The following is a 19,855-nucleotide window of genomic DNA, read 5'->3' on the forward strand; positions in this document are numbered from 1 at the left end:
TACGTGTGCAATATAACAATGCTTTCAGTATGCTGTTAGAGCTGCCGCGCTACTGCAGCGCATCAATAATGTTTGCAGAAGCACATACGAATGGTTTCCAATCAAAGCGACAAGCCCCTATAATGCAGCGGGTGCGCGCCAGCACCAACAGCCTCCTGAACACAGTTGCGAAAAGCGTTGAAGATTCGTTGAATGAACGCTTCAACGTGCTGCAAGTGGTGCCCTCTAATTAGGCTGTCAAATAAATGTAAATATAAATAGACAAATGCAATATAAAGTGATTAATGTTCTTACTAACATAATTTAAAAGTCTGTTACTAATTATATATGGATTCAGGTCCGAAATAAATGCCTATTATTATTTTATATCTATTTTAAACTATCGCCTCTCCCAAGGTCTAAAAGATTAATTTTTAATTTATTATTATTATTTTCTCTAATCCTTATTATTATTTACTTTAACCCTTTCAGCTCGTTAGCTGGTTTAAATCACATTTACGAACCTATTATTATTATTATTATTATTATTATTGTATTTATTTTAAACTCTCGCCTCTCCCAAGGCCTAAAAGAATAATTTTGAATTTTTAAATGGGAGAGGCGGTATTTCCCGGCAATGGCACAGTCGGCCGGGGTCAGGGACTCAGGTCCAAGAATCGGCGAACAATACGTGCCGTATCGAGCAGGACCGCCTTCTGCATTTGTGCTGGAAGCGACACGCCACAGAAATCCAACCGCCTCAAGCTGTTAGAAAGGCTGACTGGAATTAACCCATTTGCGGACAAAACAATTGGGATTATTTCAGTAGAGGCCACATCCCACATGTCGGTGATCTCGTGCGCCAGGTCGAGATACTTTTGGCGTTTCTCGGTTTCAGCTTTCACGAGACCCTCATCATGCGGGATGGTGACGTCCACAAGAAATACCCTCGACTTATTATTATTACTTATTATTATTATTACAGACTTCAAACAAAGGAGAAGGTTCTTAATTCGAGTGTTTTTTTTTGTTGGTGTATGTTACACGATTTCTCCGAAATTTGTAAACCGATTTCGATGATTCTTTTGTTATTTGAAAGAAGATATCTCAGTAGTACTCCCATTTAAATTTAAAGGAAATATTCCATTTCTAAGGGTGAAAAATTAGGGAATGAATCCGGTTTATTAGATTTCACCCTCTTTCCGTTAACCGATTTCCATAAAACTTGGCAAATAGATGTTATTCTACAACCTTTTAAGGTCAGTTTTTTTATAGTTCAATCGTTAGTCTCGCTTGGTCTCGCTAAAGCCAATCTAAGGGTTACACACGGCGACTTTTTGAAGCAATGCAAACGCGCGTTTGTGAAATTCGGGATTGCATCGCCACACTTGCGATTTATTGGTGATTGCATCGATGCAAACGCTCAACTGCATCAATACAGCCGCGTATGTTGAATCATTATGTACGAAAAAACTGTACAGATTTATGCACATTGTTTTGTTTTGTTAACTGTAAATTTTAAAGTGAAATTAATAAATACATTAAATAAATAAATTACTTTAATTAATTTAAAACGTGCATCGTGTTTGTATCGCGTTTGCATCGCTGCTGCATCGCGTTTGCATCGCTGCTGCATCGCGTTTGCATCGCTGCTAAAAGCCGCCGTATGTGTACCTCTCCAAGATTTAGATATTGTCAAATTTGCGTGAATTGGCCCTAAAATTGGGTCATACCTTACTATGTTTAGGTGTTACTGGAGGTTTTAAGTCGGACAGGTGAGCCAGTTCATCCAACAAGGAGTCCAACATTTTAAAGAGCAGCGCCGCTCGAATACATTCCTTTGTCGGTGCTAATTGTAACGGTGCGTGGCCCTCTACTGGAAACCTGAAGAAGTAAATCTGGTTGATCATACAGAACAGTGATAGGAAAGATGTCAAGTGAATGGGCGCACAAGTCGTGCATCTTGTGGCAAGTGGCACGCGTACTCATAACAGTTGTAGTGCCACTTACACCTTTAGGAAGATGAGAACAGAGAACGAATGAAACTCGCAGAAATTAAATAGCAGGGACGAGTGAATATTTTTTAGAAATGAATGTATATGAGTGAATAATAAACACCGGCACTTATGTACGACATAGAAATTAATAGAAAGTAATTTTAGGATTTACGAGACTCACACAAACGGCACATGTCCAAAATTGGCGTAGAGATGTTCTTGCATCGCCAATGATACAGCAGGGAAGTATGCAATACCGGCACCATAAGCCACTTTGTTGAATGCGATGCCCATTGACACTCCATTTCTGAAATGTACGAAATTAGTTTGTTCTAATATAGGTTTATGCCTGGCTGAGATGGTAATGACTTTGAAAAGTTAGTTAGTTTAAAAAAGAAAGTACAATATATGATATGCTTCTCCTTTCATTCTATGAACCCAATACCTTCTGCTCTTCCGGCGGCAAAGCCGTTGGCATCTTCTTTACCAATATAAAAGTGCAACAAAGCGTGGATCCATCACAGACGTGTTCTCAGGGCGATTGCTGTGTGAATACTGCGGCTACCCGTCTTTTAAACGCATGAAAATAAATATCGTGTGAACACCTCAATGTCTATTCGTTTATAATCGAATACGGTAAAAAACGTGCAGGACAATGCCGTGTGAACCAAGGTTGACTGTACCTTACTACCGAATATAAAAGTGTCAGATAATACAACAAAAACTTAAAAATTACTTTTGGTAAATTTGATGTTTTGTAAAAGGTCGTGGAACAAAAGTTATTATTTATAATGTTAGTAATAATTATAAACCCTGAATATGTAGAATACGTAAGTAATACATGCTTGCGCGTGTGAAATCGCGGGCACAGCTAGTTATATCACAAACATAATATATCTAAATAGACACCACAAGTATGTGTACCTATTTCGTGTGCCCAATGTAACCTACAAACCATAGGTTCCCAAACATTCTGGCTCGCCGCCCACTTAGGCAAGATAAAACAACTTCACCGCCCACCACCATAAAAATAATTGAAAACACGTATTTTTTATTATTAACTTTACACAAAAAATCACAAGGGAAAAAAATATATGTCGGGGTTAAGGCCGGAAAGGGAGACGTCGAAAGAAACATCCTCAACGCAGATAATTAGTCCGAAAGTAAAAGAGATGGATAAGGTTAAAACGGATTTTAAATATCACGCGGCAAGTTCAGAGCGAGGGAGGCGGTACGTCTTCACTGTCCAAGCTGCTTACACAAAAAGCCCCCTCTCTCCGACCATACCCAGTTTGAGCTGTCAAACTAACGTGACATTTGTAATAAAGGAAACCATGATCGAAACTATAATAAATTACGTTTATATAATAAATTACGTTTAGTGATAGCTGGCGCCGACATATATACATATGTGTTATATAGGTAATTAAGGTTTATTTTTCAAATGCGGTAGCACCCCGGGACAGTATCAACGCCCCCCAATTGCTTCCGAGGTCATAGGACTCTTCAGCGCCCACTGGGGGCCGGTAGGGACCACTTTGGCACTGCTATAAATGCTTAGTTGCTGCTGCTACGCTTCAGAACGTGCCCGGCCGTTATCGTAGTTAAACATCAGTCGCAAAATGTGAAAAATGCCTAATTGTGCCATTAGAAATCTATAAAAACACCACACCTATGAGAAGAAAAATAAACAGGTACGTTTCCTTGTTTCCTTCCACAAGTATGTAATTTTGTAATCAGAATATGCATAATTTATTTTAAAATGAATTATTTCCATTTTGAATGAAAAGTAATATGCAAAACGTGTGTATGCCTAATAATACACTGTAATACACTTCGGCTTTTACTTGGTGCTGTACACTGTTGATCCTTCTGTAGTAGGCCATGAATATCGAACGAGCGATATTTTCGTAAAATGCATTCAAGGGGTCTATTGTTCCCTGTTCTCATTGTTCTCCGTCCGACATCTGTCCGAAACAAAACAATATTAGTGATGTTCATTTGATGCAACACAGTTCTCGAGTCTAATCGGTTTAGGAAACAAAGGAAAGATTAAGAATGTTATAAAAATATAGTATAATGTTGGTTGCTTTTTGTTTTTTTTTTCCAGTCCAGAGCGACTTTTATTTCAAAATACACGTTAATAAAGGATTTAATTATTTTATTCTGGTATTATTTTATTATATGAATATTTCACAGCTTCTTATAACAAAAAATACTTGAAAAATTATTATTCTAAATACGTGTCGCGTCCGCGTCTTCGATTTAATCAATCGCTTTAGTACCGAAGGAGGTTTCCCATCACTAAATAGCGCTTGTGACATCATCTGAGTTACAAAAAATGTGGCACGCTTGGTTTTAACACAAATTGTGGTACTTGCGGTGTCTATTTAGACATTTATGTCTGTGAGTTATACATATATACTTATAAAGTTTTAAATTTCCTACCTCAAGTTCTGAAGGAAAATAATCCTGACCTGTAGTATTCCAAAGTTCCCTTATCCAAATCAAGACAAGATCCAATGACGTCACCAGGTAGCCACGATTGCCCGTAAGGCGAGGTGGCCACGTTCCACTTCCGGATTCGGCCTCCGTCGTAGGCGTACGAATGAGCCGTGTCTCCTACTCCGGTGTCCATTGAAAATACGCAGGAGGATGTACACCAGCCAATCTAAGGACGGGACTGGAGTTTTGTTTGGTAGTTTTTCTCAAAAGTTGAAAAACTTCCGCGAATGTTTTTGTCGAAATAACATAAAATCTTTTTACTACTTCTGTCATTGACTTATACTCTTGTACTTATGACCAGTTACACACGGCGACTCCCTAGCAGCGATGCAATCGCCCGTTTCACAAATACGCGTTTGTGCGCTACACTTGCGTGTTTGTGCGCTACACTTGCGATTTATAGGCGATTGCATCCATTATAATTAGATTTTGACAGAGTAACAAGTATTATCATAATTGCAAAATGAAGATTTTTTGGTACATAATGATTCGACATAAGTGATTGCATCGATACAAACGCGCGATTGCATCGATATAAATGCGCGATTGCATGAATACAAACGCGCGATTGCATCGATACAAATACGCGATTGCATCTATGCAAAAGCGCGACTACATAGATGCTTATGCTGAATCATTATGTACGAAAAATTAAATATTGCAATTACATTTATTACTCTGCTAAAACCTAATTACAATGGCAGTTGAGTCTCAATAGAGTGTCAGTGGAATGACAGTAATGGCATTCATTCATTCAGTCACTAACTACAACTAACGACTGATGTAGCACTAAAACTACCATGGATATTATACTATGCAGAATATATTTAAATCGTTTAAGTAGTAATCTACAAACTAAATGTATTTTTTATAAAAACTCGATAATCGATATAAACACTTAAATTTTAAGTAAAAACGAATCGAAAGAAACGTCAAATAACTAGTAAACTCTCCATCGACTCGGCCATGAAGAGCAGAATACCAAAAAATTGCAAAGGCAGTTGAATAGTAGCTCGATGGTAAGCACTGACAAATCACTACTCTGAACTTTTAGCAAAATACCAAACGTACAAAATCCTGTCATTATTATTATAGACTCGTATACCTCTATAGATTCACAACTGACATGATTTAAAATTGAAACTCGGATCAAATAAAAATGTACCACTTAGGAGCAGTCTTAGACGAGGATATTGTAAGAATTATTTGCTAAAGGAGCCCAACCTGCATAATGCCTTTAGTGCCAAGCTGAACCTCATACATCCACTTTCCTGCAAATGCGCAGGCCGTGGCCCGAATTGTCGCAAAGCTCGATAGACCTTGCACACTCACGCGTTCGTCACCAACTAGCACGAGGCGACCCGTGCCTGAGTGGATGGAAAGACAATAACCGTAAAGGCTGATAATGTACATTGAACCCACAGAGTGTTAAAATTTTGGAGACCTAACATTGATGAAAGATATCCTAACACCACCACGGCAGGTATGTAACAATACTAGGGTTTTAAAATACATTTAAATGGACAATATAAATAACAGCTTACCTGTAGAAGCATCAAAAACAACTATTTTTGGTCCAATTCTGCCTGGCCTTTCATCATTATCTGTACTCTGAAAAAACAACACTAAACAGCATATACAAAGCGCTACACTAATATATTTTCATGTGTTAAAAACAGTTTTGATCACGTTTTGTCAGAAACAGTATGATCACGTGGATTTATTATACTACCGGCGTACGAAATATATTGTTATAAAAGTAGCAATTGTTATGATTATAGCCGTATACACTGTTAGTTACTTTGTCTCTGCAAATTATCCTTTGCTTTCATTGACTTACAATTATATGGACGTCGGGTCCGCGCTAAAAAGTGTCCGAACTTATAGGGCGTTAAAATCGTATACAGAGCGTCATTCACGCTCGAGTCTTCGCTTGTTCGATTGACAGCGAAGCAAACAAAATTAGACAGTACTGCGATGACATTACAATTTAAATTCAACGTTTTAGCTTTTTCATATTCCTTTACATGTCACTACGTTTAAATAGGTTGACTTGGGACATTTTTTTCGTGGTTTTTGTATTAGACCCGTCGTCCATTTATTTGTAAGTCAATGTTTGCTTTACATATATTTGAACCCAATATCTATCAACTAGATTCCACACAAGTCAGAAAACTGAGCAAAGTTTATTAAAACTTCCACGCCACGAAAACTTTTCTTGATTGAAGGAAGAACTTTTTCTGCTTAGAAATTATTGGGACATAGTTTAACGAATTTGACAATGACAATTAAAACCACATATTCGTATAGGTGTATAAATAAAATGTTTTAACGAACCTCTGTCACAATGGGTGCATGTCTTTTGGATGTTTTACTTTTATGAGTCGGCGCTACCATCTTCGCCTCAAGAATCTTTGGCAGATTTTCTCGGATGTGGCTAAGGTAGCGTGTTCTCCTGAAAAACAAACACCAAACCCTTGGCAGACTTCTTGTATTTCATTCATTTTATAATGTATCTTCAAGCACAGTCTACGGTCTCTTAATATTGTATACTTTTACGAAGCTGCAGAGCCTTGAACACCGCTGTAAAGTTGCCGGCTTATTGGTATTTTACAGGATAATTACGCAGATTGTGCGATGGAATTGTATTGTTTAATTCCGCTTTCCCCTTTCCATCATCGGGCGACTAGATGTACCGCTAAGTTGCGGATATTCCAAGGTTTCACACGAAGCGTTTTGCTTCCACATTTATATGGCGAACAGCTAAGGAGTGGAATTCCCTGCCTGCAGACTTGTTCCCCGAAAGCTATAACTTGGGAATTTTCAAGGCATGAGTGAATAGGCATTATTTTAGGTATCCGTCCTACATCGTCGACCTCATCTTCACTTTCCATCAGGTGAGATGGAGGTCAAATGTGCACTTTCTTATTAATATTAACAAAAAAAAAATATTTCAGGAGATGTGATGGTGGATATCACACGAAAAATATTATTTACTTACTGATTATGCTTATCATTGTTATCTTTCAAGACCATCTCGTTGCCAAACACCCTTCGGATAGTGTCATGAACTTCTCCCTTCTCGCCTGAACTGCTACATACACCGAACATCGACTTGAGGACGTTCATCTTGTACTATTCTTGTCGCTCCTGTGGGATTATTAATATTATAAGTAATCCACACAACAATAAATACATTAGAACTGCTTAGTGGGCGTGGCACGTGCCAACAGTACGCGGAGTTCCACATATTTTCGCTTTGCACGTTATGGTTGTGTCAATTATCTCTCGCAAAACCTCGAAAATTGTAGAAAAATAGCTTATTTTGCAACATACTTGTAATATTATACATGGTGGTGTTTCATATCATCGTTAAGTCTTATTTTATATAATTTTAATAAATTTTCCATTTTCCGTTTAGGGCAATATTTTTTTTGTTACAAGAAACGAAAGTAAACATTATACCGCTGCAATATGGTTGCTTCTTTTTTGGAAAACTAAATAAACTTGTCGAATTTTCCACGCAACTCTTAGTCGATAATCATTCGTCATCGTTTAGCTACTGACCGTTAGATGGCAGCACATTGATTAAAATTTCAATGTAAAATATCAAAACGTTGCAACTTGCAATAATAATTCAACTTACAACGATATGCCAACAGGGTAAAGTTTAAATTATATTAACAGTCCACAATTTGTGAATTCTTTTTAAATTAGAAACTACGACCAACCATTATCAGGATTTCAAAGTGTTTGAAATTATGAACGCATGAACATGAACGTAATCGAGGCTTAAGGCACTTCCATTTTTTTTCTGTGTTATAACAGTTTTATGTAATCGCATTTGCTACTTTTCTAGTGGACAAACATCACTTCAAAAGGGAGTTGTCTGATTTGCTTAAAATGTTTATCTTATTCCGATAAATACGTTTCAAATTTCTGTTTGCTTTTAGGTGCCATTGTCGTAAAAGACTACGCTTTTGCGGTAATAATTTAAAAAAATAACACTATCAAGTTTTTCATTGAAAATATTATTTTAACAGTAGAGCTCCTTGTGAAAGAGTTCGTTGTGGAAGTACTGCTACCATATCTAATGCAGCAGTAATGTGAATATTAGTGTGTTCCGGTTTTAAAAGGCATGGGTGCTGATGCAACTACGGGCGCATGGGACTTGTCAGCTTTATGTCGGATGGTGACAGACGCAGTGCCCCTCGTAGTTATGAATAGGAGTGTCGTTTACCACTCAGGCGTATTTGTTCGTCCTGTCACTTGATGCAATAAAAACCAGATTTCTAACAATGATGTAAAGAAGGATGACGAAAGCTGACCCAAATAAAACGAAGTGCCGTTCATGGACTTCGCTAGTATAATTTTACGTTTTAGTTTATGCCTAGTTATCAATATATTTTTGTATATTTTTAAAAGTCGGGAATGCAAGAACACAACGCAGTTGACTCAGTTCGACCATAGATTAAGTAACGTTCTTGTACGTACGTTACATTTTAAGCATGACTGAATGTTTACCTACCTAAAGTATTGGTTATTTTATAGAAAACACATAAAACATGAAAGCTATAAAATACCTGATCAAGTAATCAATTAAACAATAGTGACAAAGTAAAAAATAAAACACAATGTGACGAAAATGTTCAGAAAATATTTAAATGAGAGATACGAAAGTTAGCAAAGAAACGTTTTGACAAGAGGCCTCTTGCCAATGTCAATGTCACTTTGAGATTGAGAACTGTGTGGCCATTTATGGCAGATTGTTGCCATTTGGGCAGATTTAATTTTTATTAATTTTCATTGCAACAGAACATGTTAACATTGTTTTAAATCGTGCCAGAGATTTGCAGGTTTAGGAATATTCAGCAAGTTCTTCATTATTTTTAGGAACAAACTGAACACTTGTTGTTTTCTGCTACTACGAACAAACATCTGAAGCGAAATACAGGACAATGTTATAAACATATCTTATATCAATTTTATAATACCAGCTTCTACAGGCTGTACTCAATTAGCTTTTTTGATGCTTTGATAATTAATCACAAGTATTGATAGGTCTCTAATGCACGTCGTCAAAAACACTCGGTCACAGAATACACGGGATGTCGCCATCCTTCTTTATTATTACTTTTATTTAATTTTTAAAGGATGGCTTTATCAACTTAATCGATTACTATTATGATTTTAGAGGTTCCAACGGTAGTTAAGGGGCACTATGGAAATTGGACTTTAAATTTGTAAAGATTTTTTGTACACACTAAAAATAATTTAAAACAAAATTAAAAAATCTTGAAAAATTTCCATTTCTTGTTTTTATAGTGCCCTCTTGCGTCAGTCCAACCTAAAATACTGCACGGATATTTACCCCGTTCATGGACAGTAACTGCGCTTACCGTAAACATAAATATCCGAATATGTCAAAGTCAAAGATGATTTATTCCATAGGTAAAATAAATTTACACTTGAAAACGTCACATTTAAGCTACTGCTCGTTCACTACGCTGACCTCCCTGTGAAGAACGAGCAAGAAACTCTAGGGATTGCTCTTTTCAAATAAACTTAAATGCTATGGAATACACTTTAAATCAAATTTGTGTGGATTCTGGAGCCGTGTCGTCTTTCCATACATCTTTATCTAACACGTAGTCTTCAATTTTGTAATATGATTTTTCGATCAAAATATTTTTAATGTAGTTTTTAAACTTAGGAAATGATAAACTTAATATATGCTCCGGAATCTTATTGTAAAAACGTATACAGTTCCCCATAAAAGAGTTGTTTACCTTGGTTAAACGAAATCGTGGTACCATGAGTTTGGACTTAGCTCTAAGGTTAATATTATGGATATCTTCTTTCTTATTGAAATTATGTATATTTTTACGGGCATATAAAATATTTGAGTAAATGTACTTGATGCCACAGTCATGATAAGGGATAAATTCCGTATCAATAAGGGATAAATTTAAATTCAAGCTGAGGTAGTATGGACTCTTAAGTCGCGCATTAGTGTAAATGTAGACGATTACTTAGTGACTGCATCGCGACTGGATAGCTGCAGACGCGCTGTTAAAAGTCCCCGTGTGTAACCGCTCTTAGATCTGAAAACGCAAATAAGTCAGTTTTTGAAGAAAAAAGCCTCTTGATGATGCCAGAACAATTTTGGTATATGATGACTCAAGAGGTTTATGATCCAAATTGTTTATTTAGCTGTATTCCATAAGTAGAAGTTTGCAGGCGAAGTCGGAGATTTCCAAAGGCGCCGAAGAGGAGCTGGCAGTTCGGATCCACAGTTCACATTCCAACAACAGCCCTCGAGGTTCATCACCTCATGCTGTTGTTGACGGACACAGCGCTGATGTCAAGAAAATGTCTCGAAAGGTATGGTACTGACAAACCCGTTCTCTAATTTTGTTGCTGTTATTTAGAAATCAAAAGCATCGTCTTTTTTTAACGTACACACTCATAACCCTGCCCTAGGGAAACCCTGTAACGCGGGTGCATGGACACACATAGACATCCACAAATTATGCCCAAATTCACAAGAGAAATAAAAGTAGGCCAATCAAATATTTCTCCAGGCTCGGGAATCGAACTCGAGACCTCTTGCGTGGCAATCCAGCGTGATAACCGTTCGGCCACGGGGGCAGTTATGACTGCAAATCATTCGACTTTGCACACCAGATACACATGATTTTTTTTTAAAGCATCTCTTTGATGAATTAGATGCTTTTCACACAGGTTATAGTATTATAGAAAGCCATCGATAAGATCGTATTCCCTTTATAGCAAAATGATATTAAGTACACATTCTATATTAGCTTGTATGCCTAACGACGCCGAATGTGACGTCACGAACCTTAATTGCCGTTTCTTTTAAACCGACTTTAAAAAACGAGGAGGTTCTCAATTCCGTTGTTTTTCCAGGCCTTTCTAGTCTCAATGGCTAGACTTGTGGTAATTGAACTAGGCAGCTCACTGCGCCTGTCCTACGTTGTAGTCTCGGAGCTGTTGCCGCGATTCCGAAATACTCTAGGTATGAAGTCCAAGTTGCCGCCTGACCTAATCGCAGAGGAATTTTATACCAAAGCCCGGGAACAGAATTTCGTAAGTTCTTATGTTATATAAAATAGTAATTATTATTATTATTTTCAAAATATGTCCACACCGCGTTAGTAACTATAATAACCTTGTGACTAAGTTAGTAAATAAATATCAGAGTCCATTACATACGTTGCTCAGATCCCAAAGTATGTAAGTAAAATATAAAATATATAAAAGTAAGTAACTTAAGCACTTGTGTTATGGAAATCGGAAAAAACGACGGTACCACAAGTACCAATAGCCAAGACAATAACAAAACCTAGTTTGTCTGCATTGGCCCAGCCGGGTATCGAAACCGGAATCTCAGTGATGGCGACACCATGAAAACCGGTTTGCAAGCCACTCGACCACGGGTCGTCCAAGTTAGGAAACACACAATTAGATATTTTACTCAATCCCTTCTGGCGTTCCGGGAGCGAACCTGCGGGAAGCGTACCGGAACTTGTCACACAGCAGTCCCAAGCGTTGTTCAAGGGGAAATAGCGGAGCGAACATCCACTTCAGGCACACAGGGTAGGCAGAGACAACAGCCTTCCAATTGCCACGGTCCTGAAACTCATATACCAATCAACCTTTTCTTGTCACCTTTTTTGAAATCAAATGACTAATCCTTTTTTGTAATAAGCACTGAATACAAGTACTATTGTGGTATTTTTGTCACCTGATGAACCGACTATATAGTTGACATTGAATCATGTTTGCCTAGGAAGTGCCTATTGGCCCATGTCCGGAAAACCACCGTGTGGTTTCCTCGGGAACAGCTGATCTGCAGGAAGCTGGGTATAGTTCGGAGTGATGGGTAAAAGAAACCACTGACGATTCCAGGTGGACTTATCACGTAAGCTGCTTGCGCAGCCGCAGCCTCGCTTGTGTATGCTCTTGGACCTTCTGTGGACATTTCTCGACGAATCAGCCTTATGCGATGTCTTGGAACACTGCATCGTCAGAGAATGTTTGCTTTTTGACCTGGTGTCACCGGTAAAGTTTACTTCACTTGTTTTAAAATGGTTCCTGGTTGTAAATAATACTCCCTATCATATACTTATGAATCAATACTGCTCGAATTAAATTTTTTCCTGTACTAATACGATTAACTTTGCTTTGGTCGAGCGGCGGGGTCGCTGGCTTTATTCAAGATTTATTTTTTTACAAACGAAGTTAAAGCCATTTGAAAAAGGGAAATATTTAAGTGCATATCAGAAAACTTAATACATATAAATTTATGTTCAACAAACAAACAACTTTCACATCTAAAAAATAATTTAAAAACATGTATCAAAACTAGACCTCGGCTAATTTCTCAGTGTACAACGTAAGTGTTCATTTATTAACAGAAATATGGTTTATATGACAAAAATACTGATTGCACATCAATTTAAATTAACTCTAAACGAAATAACAATTCTTTTAACAAAATTTCCGTATTTTTTCTCAAAAGTTGCTCTACAAATTATCTTCGTTTATACAATGAGTTACGTACAACAAATATATTTATTATATAACAAATAACACATATTGCATAACATTATTTCAAAAATGTCATCTGATTTACTGAAAATAATCGGAACTTTTTATCTCTTTCGCATACAACCTTAAGTCTGGTACAATATGCCCGAATAAAGAACAAGCTAGAAAGTTATGCAAATGAAACTGCCCTTATTTTTCAAAAACTATAAATGCAAACAGTCATTTTGTAGGGCTCGCGATCCGGCTCATGTATGTGGTACCACCAGCAGACGCCAAAAATGATCTAATCGGACAGAAAACGAAGCGTGGACTTTCTGCGAAAGCAAGATTAGCAACAAGCATTATTATTATTTTTTAGAATAGAATAGAATAGAATAGAAATAGAATAGAAAGCCATTTATTGCACAATCACAAACATGCATATAAACAAAAAACAAAAATAATAATAAAAACAAAAGGACATTGAGGAACAATAATAATACAAAATATGCAGGTAATTCATCGTCATGCGTGTCGCGACTAGTGCAAACGGGACTTGCTCAGCTTTAGCCACAACCGGTTTGTTTACCGTGTCGTGGCACTGATTTTCAGCAAGCCCGGGCGAGTGAGTCATTGACTATGATAATCTAATCGAAAAAGAAGTAAACCTAAAGAGATAGCAAACCTACGAGAGTAATAGAAATAGTAATAATAATACAATAATAAATATAAATATAACAATGTTGTACATATAACTATATAGAAATACGTAAATGATAATAAATGGATAATGTCTAGTTTTGTGAAGTGTGGCGTCCGCGCGGACGATACAGGAGATCGAAGCGGGGTGCGGGTGTGGGTGGCTTTTTGATAGGCAACAACCTGTTCCGATGCGTATCTCTTGCATATCCAAACCGACACTCGCGTCGCTCGCCGGAGTGTATGACGCAGCAGAATAGTGCACTTTCGTAATGCATTTTTTCAATATAAACATTTGGGTAAGTATTTTCCAAACCATTATATTATTATATAAATTGAATTTATAATAAACATTGATGTATTAATAATGAATTAAAATGAAACAATATTGATTCCCAATAACTAATTGTAAATATGTTTATATTGCAGAGAGAAAAACAACTAAAATTAAAATAACAAAATGATAAGATCCCCACCTGAAACCCGGTAATCAAGCTTGTAAAAAAGTAAAAAGAAAAGAAGGAGAAAAATCTAACAAGCAAAGGAACTGACTGCCGCAGGTGTCGCATATGCCGAGCGTAGAAAACCATTTGGTAAGTAAAAATAAATAGCAATTAAGAAATTGTGTCTTGGTTTTGTGCGTTCAGTAGGTACACTTTGTATTTATCCTTAAACGTTTTCTCTGATTGCAGACTACGGATCGGCGGGGGCAGGTCGTTCCAGATTTTGGCGGCAGCAAATTTAAAGCTACCACGGAATGCAGTAGTACGATGGCGGGGTAGCACCAGAGACCAGGCGCGAGATCTGGTGAAGGACTTTTTAACTTCGCGGGACCACACTAGCTTCTCAGCCAGATAAGGAGGAACACTATATTTTATTACGCCAAACAGAAGTGTAGCTAGGTGTAAATCTCGCCTCGCTTTCATTTTTAATATATTTCCCCTGTTCATGTATGCTGTTACGTGCGTGCGTGGAGGGATTGTGAAACAGAATCTCGCGCAGGCATTCTGCACTCTTTGAATATGCCGTTGTGTACGCTCCAGCAATCGTGGCCCATACACTACGTCCATATAATTAAATTTGGAAAGGATCAAAGAGTCGCACATTTTTATACGAGTTTCGACACTCAGGTAATTTCTAATATTATAAAGTACATTAAGCCTATAAAAACAATTTTTGACAACATTCAATATATGGCTCTCAAAACGTAGCTGTTCATCCATAAGGAGGCCCAGGTTACGTGCTTCGCTTACCTGGTCAATCGCTTCACCCCTAATTGCCAGAACTACACCATTACTAGCGATTTTTGACGTTTGCTTTTTTGTACCTAGTATCATCAATTTAGTTTTGCCACCATTGAGTACTAGGGAATTTGTTTCTGACCAAGAAGCTATACTCTCTAAGTCCTGGTTTAGCTTTTCCACGGCTGCACTACTATTGCACGGCTTGCATGAGATATAAATTTGTATATCGTCAGCGTAGATATGGTATTTGCAGTGTTTTATGTGATGCACTACGTCTGCACTATATATGGCGAAAATAATTGGCCCCAAAATTGAGCCTTGTGGAATACCTCTTGTGACCTCACAAGACTTTGATAATATTTTTGAGCCATTCACATCAGATAGTTCAACACACTGGGTTCGGTTTTTTAAGTAACTAGTAAACCATCGAATAGTGGATTCACTGAAACCATAATAATGCAGCTTTGCTAGCAACAAACTAATATTTATACAGTCAAAAGCCCTAGAAAAGTCAAGTAATGCTAGCAGAGTACCTTCTCCATTATCTTGAGCATGTAATATGTCATCGACTACATTTATCATTGCAGTAGTTGTACTATGACCCTGTCTAAAGCCTGACTGCACAGATGGAAGAATATTATTTTTTTCCATGAACTTGGTCATTTGTTTAACCACAATCCTTTCCAGGACCTTTGATGCGCAAGACAATATACTTATCGGGCGAATATCATTTAAGGTAGATGGATCGTTCACCTTAGGTATAGGCCTAACTACCGCACGAAGCCACTCACTTGGGAATGTGCTAGTTTGTATGGATCTATTTACCATGGCGCAGATAACCGGCAAGGTTGCAGGCAATGATAGTAATAGCATGTCCAATGAAATACCATCGAGACCAATTGCCTTTGACTTTAAGGACTGAATAACTTTAAGTACCTCGGTTTCCTCCACTGTTTGAATTTTAAAAGTTTCTGACACAGAACAGTTATTGTTAAAGTAGGACAGATCAGATAAGGAGGTATGTACATTACCAGGCACTTTTAAAAAGTGTTCATTTATTAAGTCTGGGTCTTTAAATATATGTGCTGGTAATTCTGGTTTAGTTTTAATTCTCACATTATTTTTAATGTGTGTCCATAATACCCGCGAGTCCCTCTGGTTATTTACATAAGTGTCAAAGTAGGTTTTTTTTTCAATATGTAAAGCATTATTCACAATTTTTTTCAAATCTTTATAATAAGTCTTTTTCGACTCATTGTAACTGCTTGTACGTACCCTGTTAAGTGCTTCGTCCCTTCGTTTCATTAATTGTTTAATATTGTACGTAATCCAGGGGTAGCTGAAATCTTTTATATACAATATACGAACTGGTGCATGAAAATCGAACAAGACACGTATCATATTAGTAAATTGATCCACCATGTCATTTACATTGCTCAAGTTGGTTAAACTCATCCAGTCCATGGCAAATAGATCCATATCAAAATGTTCAAAATTAATATTTTGAAAATTCCGGCGCATTATTCTTATCGGTGGTGGTTTCACCTTTGACACGTTTAGTAGGCAGGTGATGAACGCGTGACTACTTAGCTCAGGCGTGAAATGAACCTGCGCTAATGTGTTATCCATGTCCGTACAAACCAAATCAATTAAAGTTTCACTAAACTCGGTGAAATGTGTGGGCTCCGATACACATTGAAATAAATTATGACAATGCAGAAAGTTCATTAATGCGGTGGTACTCGTATCTAATTTGTGTAACAAATTAACATTAAAATCTCCCAATAATACAATTTTGTTGCACCATGAGAAACCACTTAGGCTCTCAGTTAATGCATCAGTGAAGGTATCTAAGTGTAACCATGGCGGTTTATATGCAGTACCCACCAGCAACTTAATACCATTAATGTTTACACTTAGCCACATTTGCTCCACGAGCGAGGCCGGCGGATGAGGTAGTATGCGTACAGCGATGCCGCGACGTATATAAAAACCGACCCCCCCGCCGCGTGAGCGAACAGCGACGGGGCGGGGAATATGACATAACCGGAAGCCGGGCAGCGCCGGCGCACGACCCTCCTCCCCCTCCCTCAACCACGTTTCATTGATTGCCATAATATCCACGTCGTGTCGGTGCATTGCTGCTACAAATTCGTCATGACGCGTTCCTAACGAGCCCACATTAAGTAAACCTAACTTAAGTTTACGTTTCATATTGAATTTAAATAATTATAGTTGATTAATACGATATTAACACTGATATGGACAAGTAAATTACGGTGTGGTGCAACAAAATTGAGTCGACTAAGTTCACATTCCATAGCCAATCGAGTGTTTTGCACATGGTTTTGACCACGGCCCTGCCGCTGATGTAGGTGAAGTGCGTGTTCAGTGTATATAGGTTGTGTTTCAATAACTATATGTGTACGGAATGAGTGTAAAATGATACGTGCGGATTTTGTGTGTATAATGTTGTAAGTATTATTATAATATATGTAAATTGTAAAATATAATGTAAATATGTAAATATAGTCATGCGTTAGATCTATTGCGGCCAATGTAACACGACACGCACGACGGTGCATTATGTACAGATGTTTTAAACATAACAACAGTGATAACAGTGACAATGGTATGGATAAGACTACTGGTAGGCTCTTGTTGTCGGGGAACGAACGTTGTCGGGACCAAAAATCTTATCCAAATCCGCTTCACTGCGGATGCGGTGACCAGCGGTTCCGGCTTCCCGCCTCACGTAAATCCTACCATCTTTGGTCCATACAAACTTCCACTGCAGCCTTCTAGCAGTTTGTTTCGCGGTGTAAAATAATTGTCTATTGACTCGGGTGAGACGCTCATTGACGTAAATGGGCCGAGGCTGGCATTTCAACCCCAGACCCTCGGTGGTGAGGTGCCGTCGAACGCGCGCAGCTCGCAGCAGGGCATCCCGCGTGTCCCGACGCGCCAGCCTTACGGCCAGTTGTCGCGGCCGCGCACCCTCCTCACGGCGCAGCGCACCCACGCGTGTGCAGCTTACCAGGTCACGTTGGTCTATCTGCACACCCAGCTTAGCCGCGCAAGCCAGCACAATATGGATAGGGTTTTCCCCACCTTCTTCCGGCACACAGCTGAGTTCGACCTCGTTCGACAGCAGGTCCTGGTCGCGCTCATTTATGTCTCGTTGCAGCCTTTCGACATTTTCTTCTAAAGCCCTAATTGTCTGCACAACTTCAGGATTTATACCAGTGGATGTCCCTTGTGCCACCTTTATATCCCTCACCGTCTCCTCCATCTTATCCAGGCGATCTTCACATGCCCTCACAGTCGACCTAAGGTCTACTAGGTCCTGGCGCAAACCCTTCATCTCCTCCCTGGTTCGAATCATCTCTAGCCGGAAAGCACGTAGCTCATAGGCGAGACTCTTGTCAGTGAGTACATCCTTCGGATCGTCCTGCGAGGTGTCTCGTAACTCTTTTTCCTGTCCAGGGCTCTGTAGTTGCGGGGCGATAGGTGTGGGGAATGTGGGTGCCATTGCAGGGGGTGAAGGTGCCATTACGGCAGATGGCCCTTTAACAGGAGTGTTGTCCTGGTTATTTCGAGGTACTTTTACTTTACAACCTGGAGACACCCACGGTGATGGTAAATGGGACTTCTTTCCGACCCCGACACATTCTTTGTGGAAGCATTTAGCACACATAGAACAAACAGCATTAGCGCCCTCTGTTGTTGATATGAACTTCTGACACGCACTGCACTTAACAACCATATCGACCGATGAAGTAAAGCTGTCAAATTATAAATTAAGAATGAAAGCGAGCTCACTACTTAGTTCACTCAACTGCCGATAGGAGTCACTGGTGGTGATTTTTAGTATTTTAAAAAGTCGGTACCAATTGGTTAAGTTTTTGTATGATACCTTACAGAAATTCAAATAAATTATTATTGCGATGGGAAATTGGCTTTATATCACTAATTCACTGATATTATTACGCACATAACATTCAGAGACGACCGCGATACACTACTCTATACTTTACGTAGAATGTAAGATCGGTAAAACGCTTTTAAATATTTATTTTGGTAAAAAAATTGACACTGGTCTTTGATTGCGTACGGTTACAACGGGGGCGGGGGGGTGTGTTTTTAATTATTTTCTGCTTTTTTATTTTAAGCTTTGGAGCCATTGACTTACAAATAAATGGACGACGGGTCTAATACAAAAACCACGAAAAAAATGTCCCAAGTCAACCTATTTAAACATGTAAAGGAATACGAAAAAGCTAAAACGTTGAATTTAAATTGTAATGTCATCGCAGTACTGTCTAATTTTGCTTGCTTCGTTGTCAGTCGAACAAACGAAGACTAAAGCGTGAATGACGCTCTGTATACGATTTTAACGCCCTATAAGTTCGGACACTTTTTAGCGCGGACCCGACGTCCATATAATTGTAAGTCAATGTTTGGAGCTGATTTTCTTGCACGCAATTCATAATATTATAACTAAATTGAACTTTTACTTGCAAATACAAAAATTTAATTTGTTTTTGTTGATCTTACTATTGTACAATTAGACCATTATGTCAAATAAAATGGTGTTTCATTCCTATAGACTGATGTACACCACGCCAGCACATCAAGCTACACATTGACGTATCTTGTTCCGTTGCACTGGAGGCGATTTTCGAACTAAAATGTGTAGTTTGGTGTGCCGTTGTCCGTACCGTTTAGTGAAATAGGTATGTTTTTTCTCATAAATTTGTGGTCATAATATGTTTGTTGTATGCCAGAAATATTAGATATGTATTTAGATGTTAGATATGCATTGCGATAAAATGTTATGCATTAATTTTAGTACGTGCTAAATTATTTTCTTTTGAT

At 38.2% G+C, this 19,855-nt stretch overlaps 2 protein-coding genes and 1 long non-coding RNA gene across 3 annotated transcripts in view; 2 read left to right on the plus strand and 1 right to left on the minus strand.

Annotated features, from left to right (window-relative positions):
* Positions 1-101: 101 nt before the first annotated feature.
* Positions 102-7,610, minus strand: LOC113230324 (E3 ubiquitin-protein ligase RNF123-like). Its single transcript, XM_026464206.1, has 8 exons — positions 7,483-7,610; positions 6,819-6,936; positions 6,026-6,092; positions 5,706-5,848; positions 4,454-4,647; positions 2,158-2,283; positions 1,713-1,863; positions 102-155 (listed from the first exon to the last, which is right to left on the minus strand). The coding sequence occupies exons 1-8, from the start codon at positions 7,608-7,610 to the stop codon at positions 102-104; spliced, it is 981 nt and encodes a 326-aa protein (XP_026319991.1).
* A 646-nt stretch (positions 7,611-8,256) lies between these two features.
* Positions 8,257-19,855, plus strand: part of LOC113230331 (E3 ubiquitin-protein ligase RNF123-like) — a 65,105-nt gene continuing 53,506 nt past the window's right edge. Inside the window, exons 1-4 of the mRNA XM_026464220.1 lie at positions 8,257-8,262; positions 10,695-10,865; positions 11,412-11,591; positions 12,414-12,566. Of these exons, the coding sequence (XP_026320005.1) occupies positions 8,257-8,262; positions 10,695-10,865; positions 11,412-11,591; positions 12,414-12,566 (510 nt within the window). The remainder of the gene's footprint in view (positions 8,263-10,694; positions 10,866-11,411; positions 11,592-12,413; positions 12,567-19,855) is intronic.
* On the plus strand, positions 14,200-16,782 carry LOC113230517. The gene is made up of 3 exons (XR_003310501.1): positions 14,200-14,326; positions 14,426-14,863; positions 15,665-16,782. It is a non-coding gene; the product is annotated as an uncharacterized LOC113230517 (long non-coding RNA).

Source organism: Hyposmocoma kahamanoa, unplaced genomic scaffold (assembly GCF_003589595.1).
Source record: "Hyposmocoma kahamanoa isolate Upper Pololo Valley unplaced genomic scaffold, ASM358959v1 101, whole genome shotgun sequence".
NCBI classification, from domain to species: Eukaryota; Metazoa; Arthropoda; class Insecta; order Lepidoptera; family Cosmopterigidae; genus Hyposmocoma; species Hyposmocoma kahamanoa.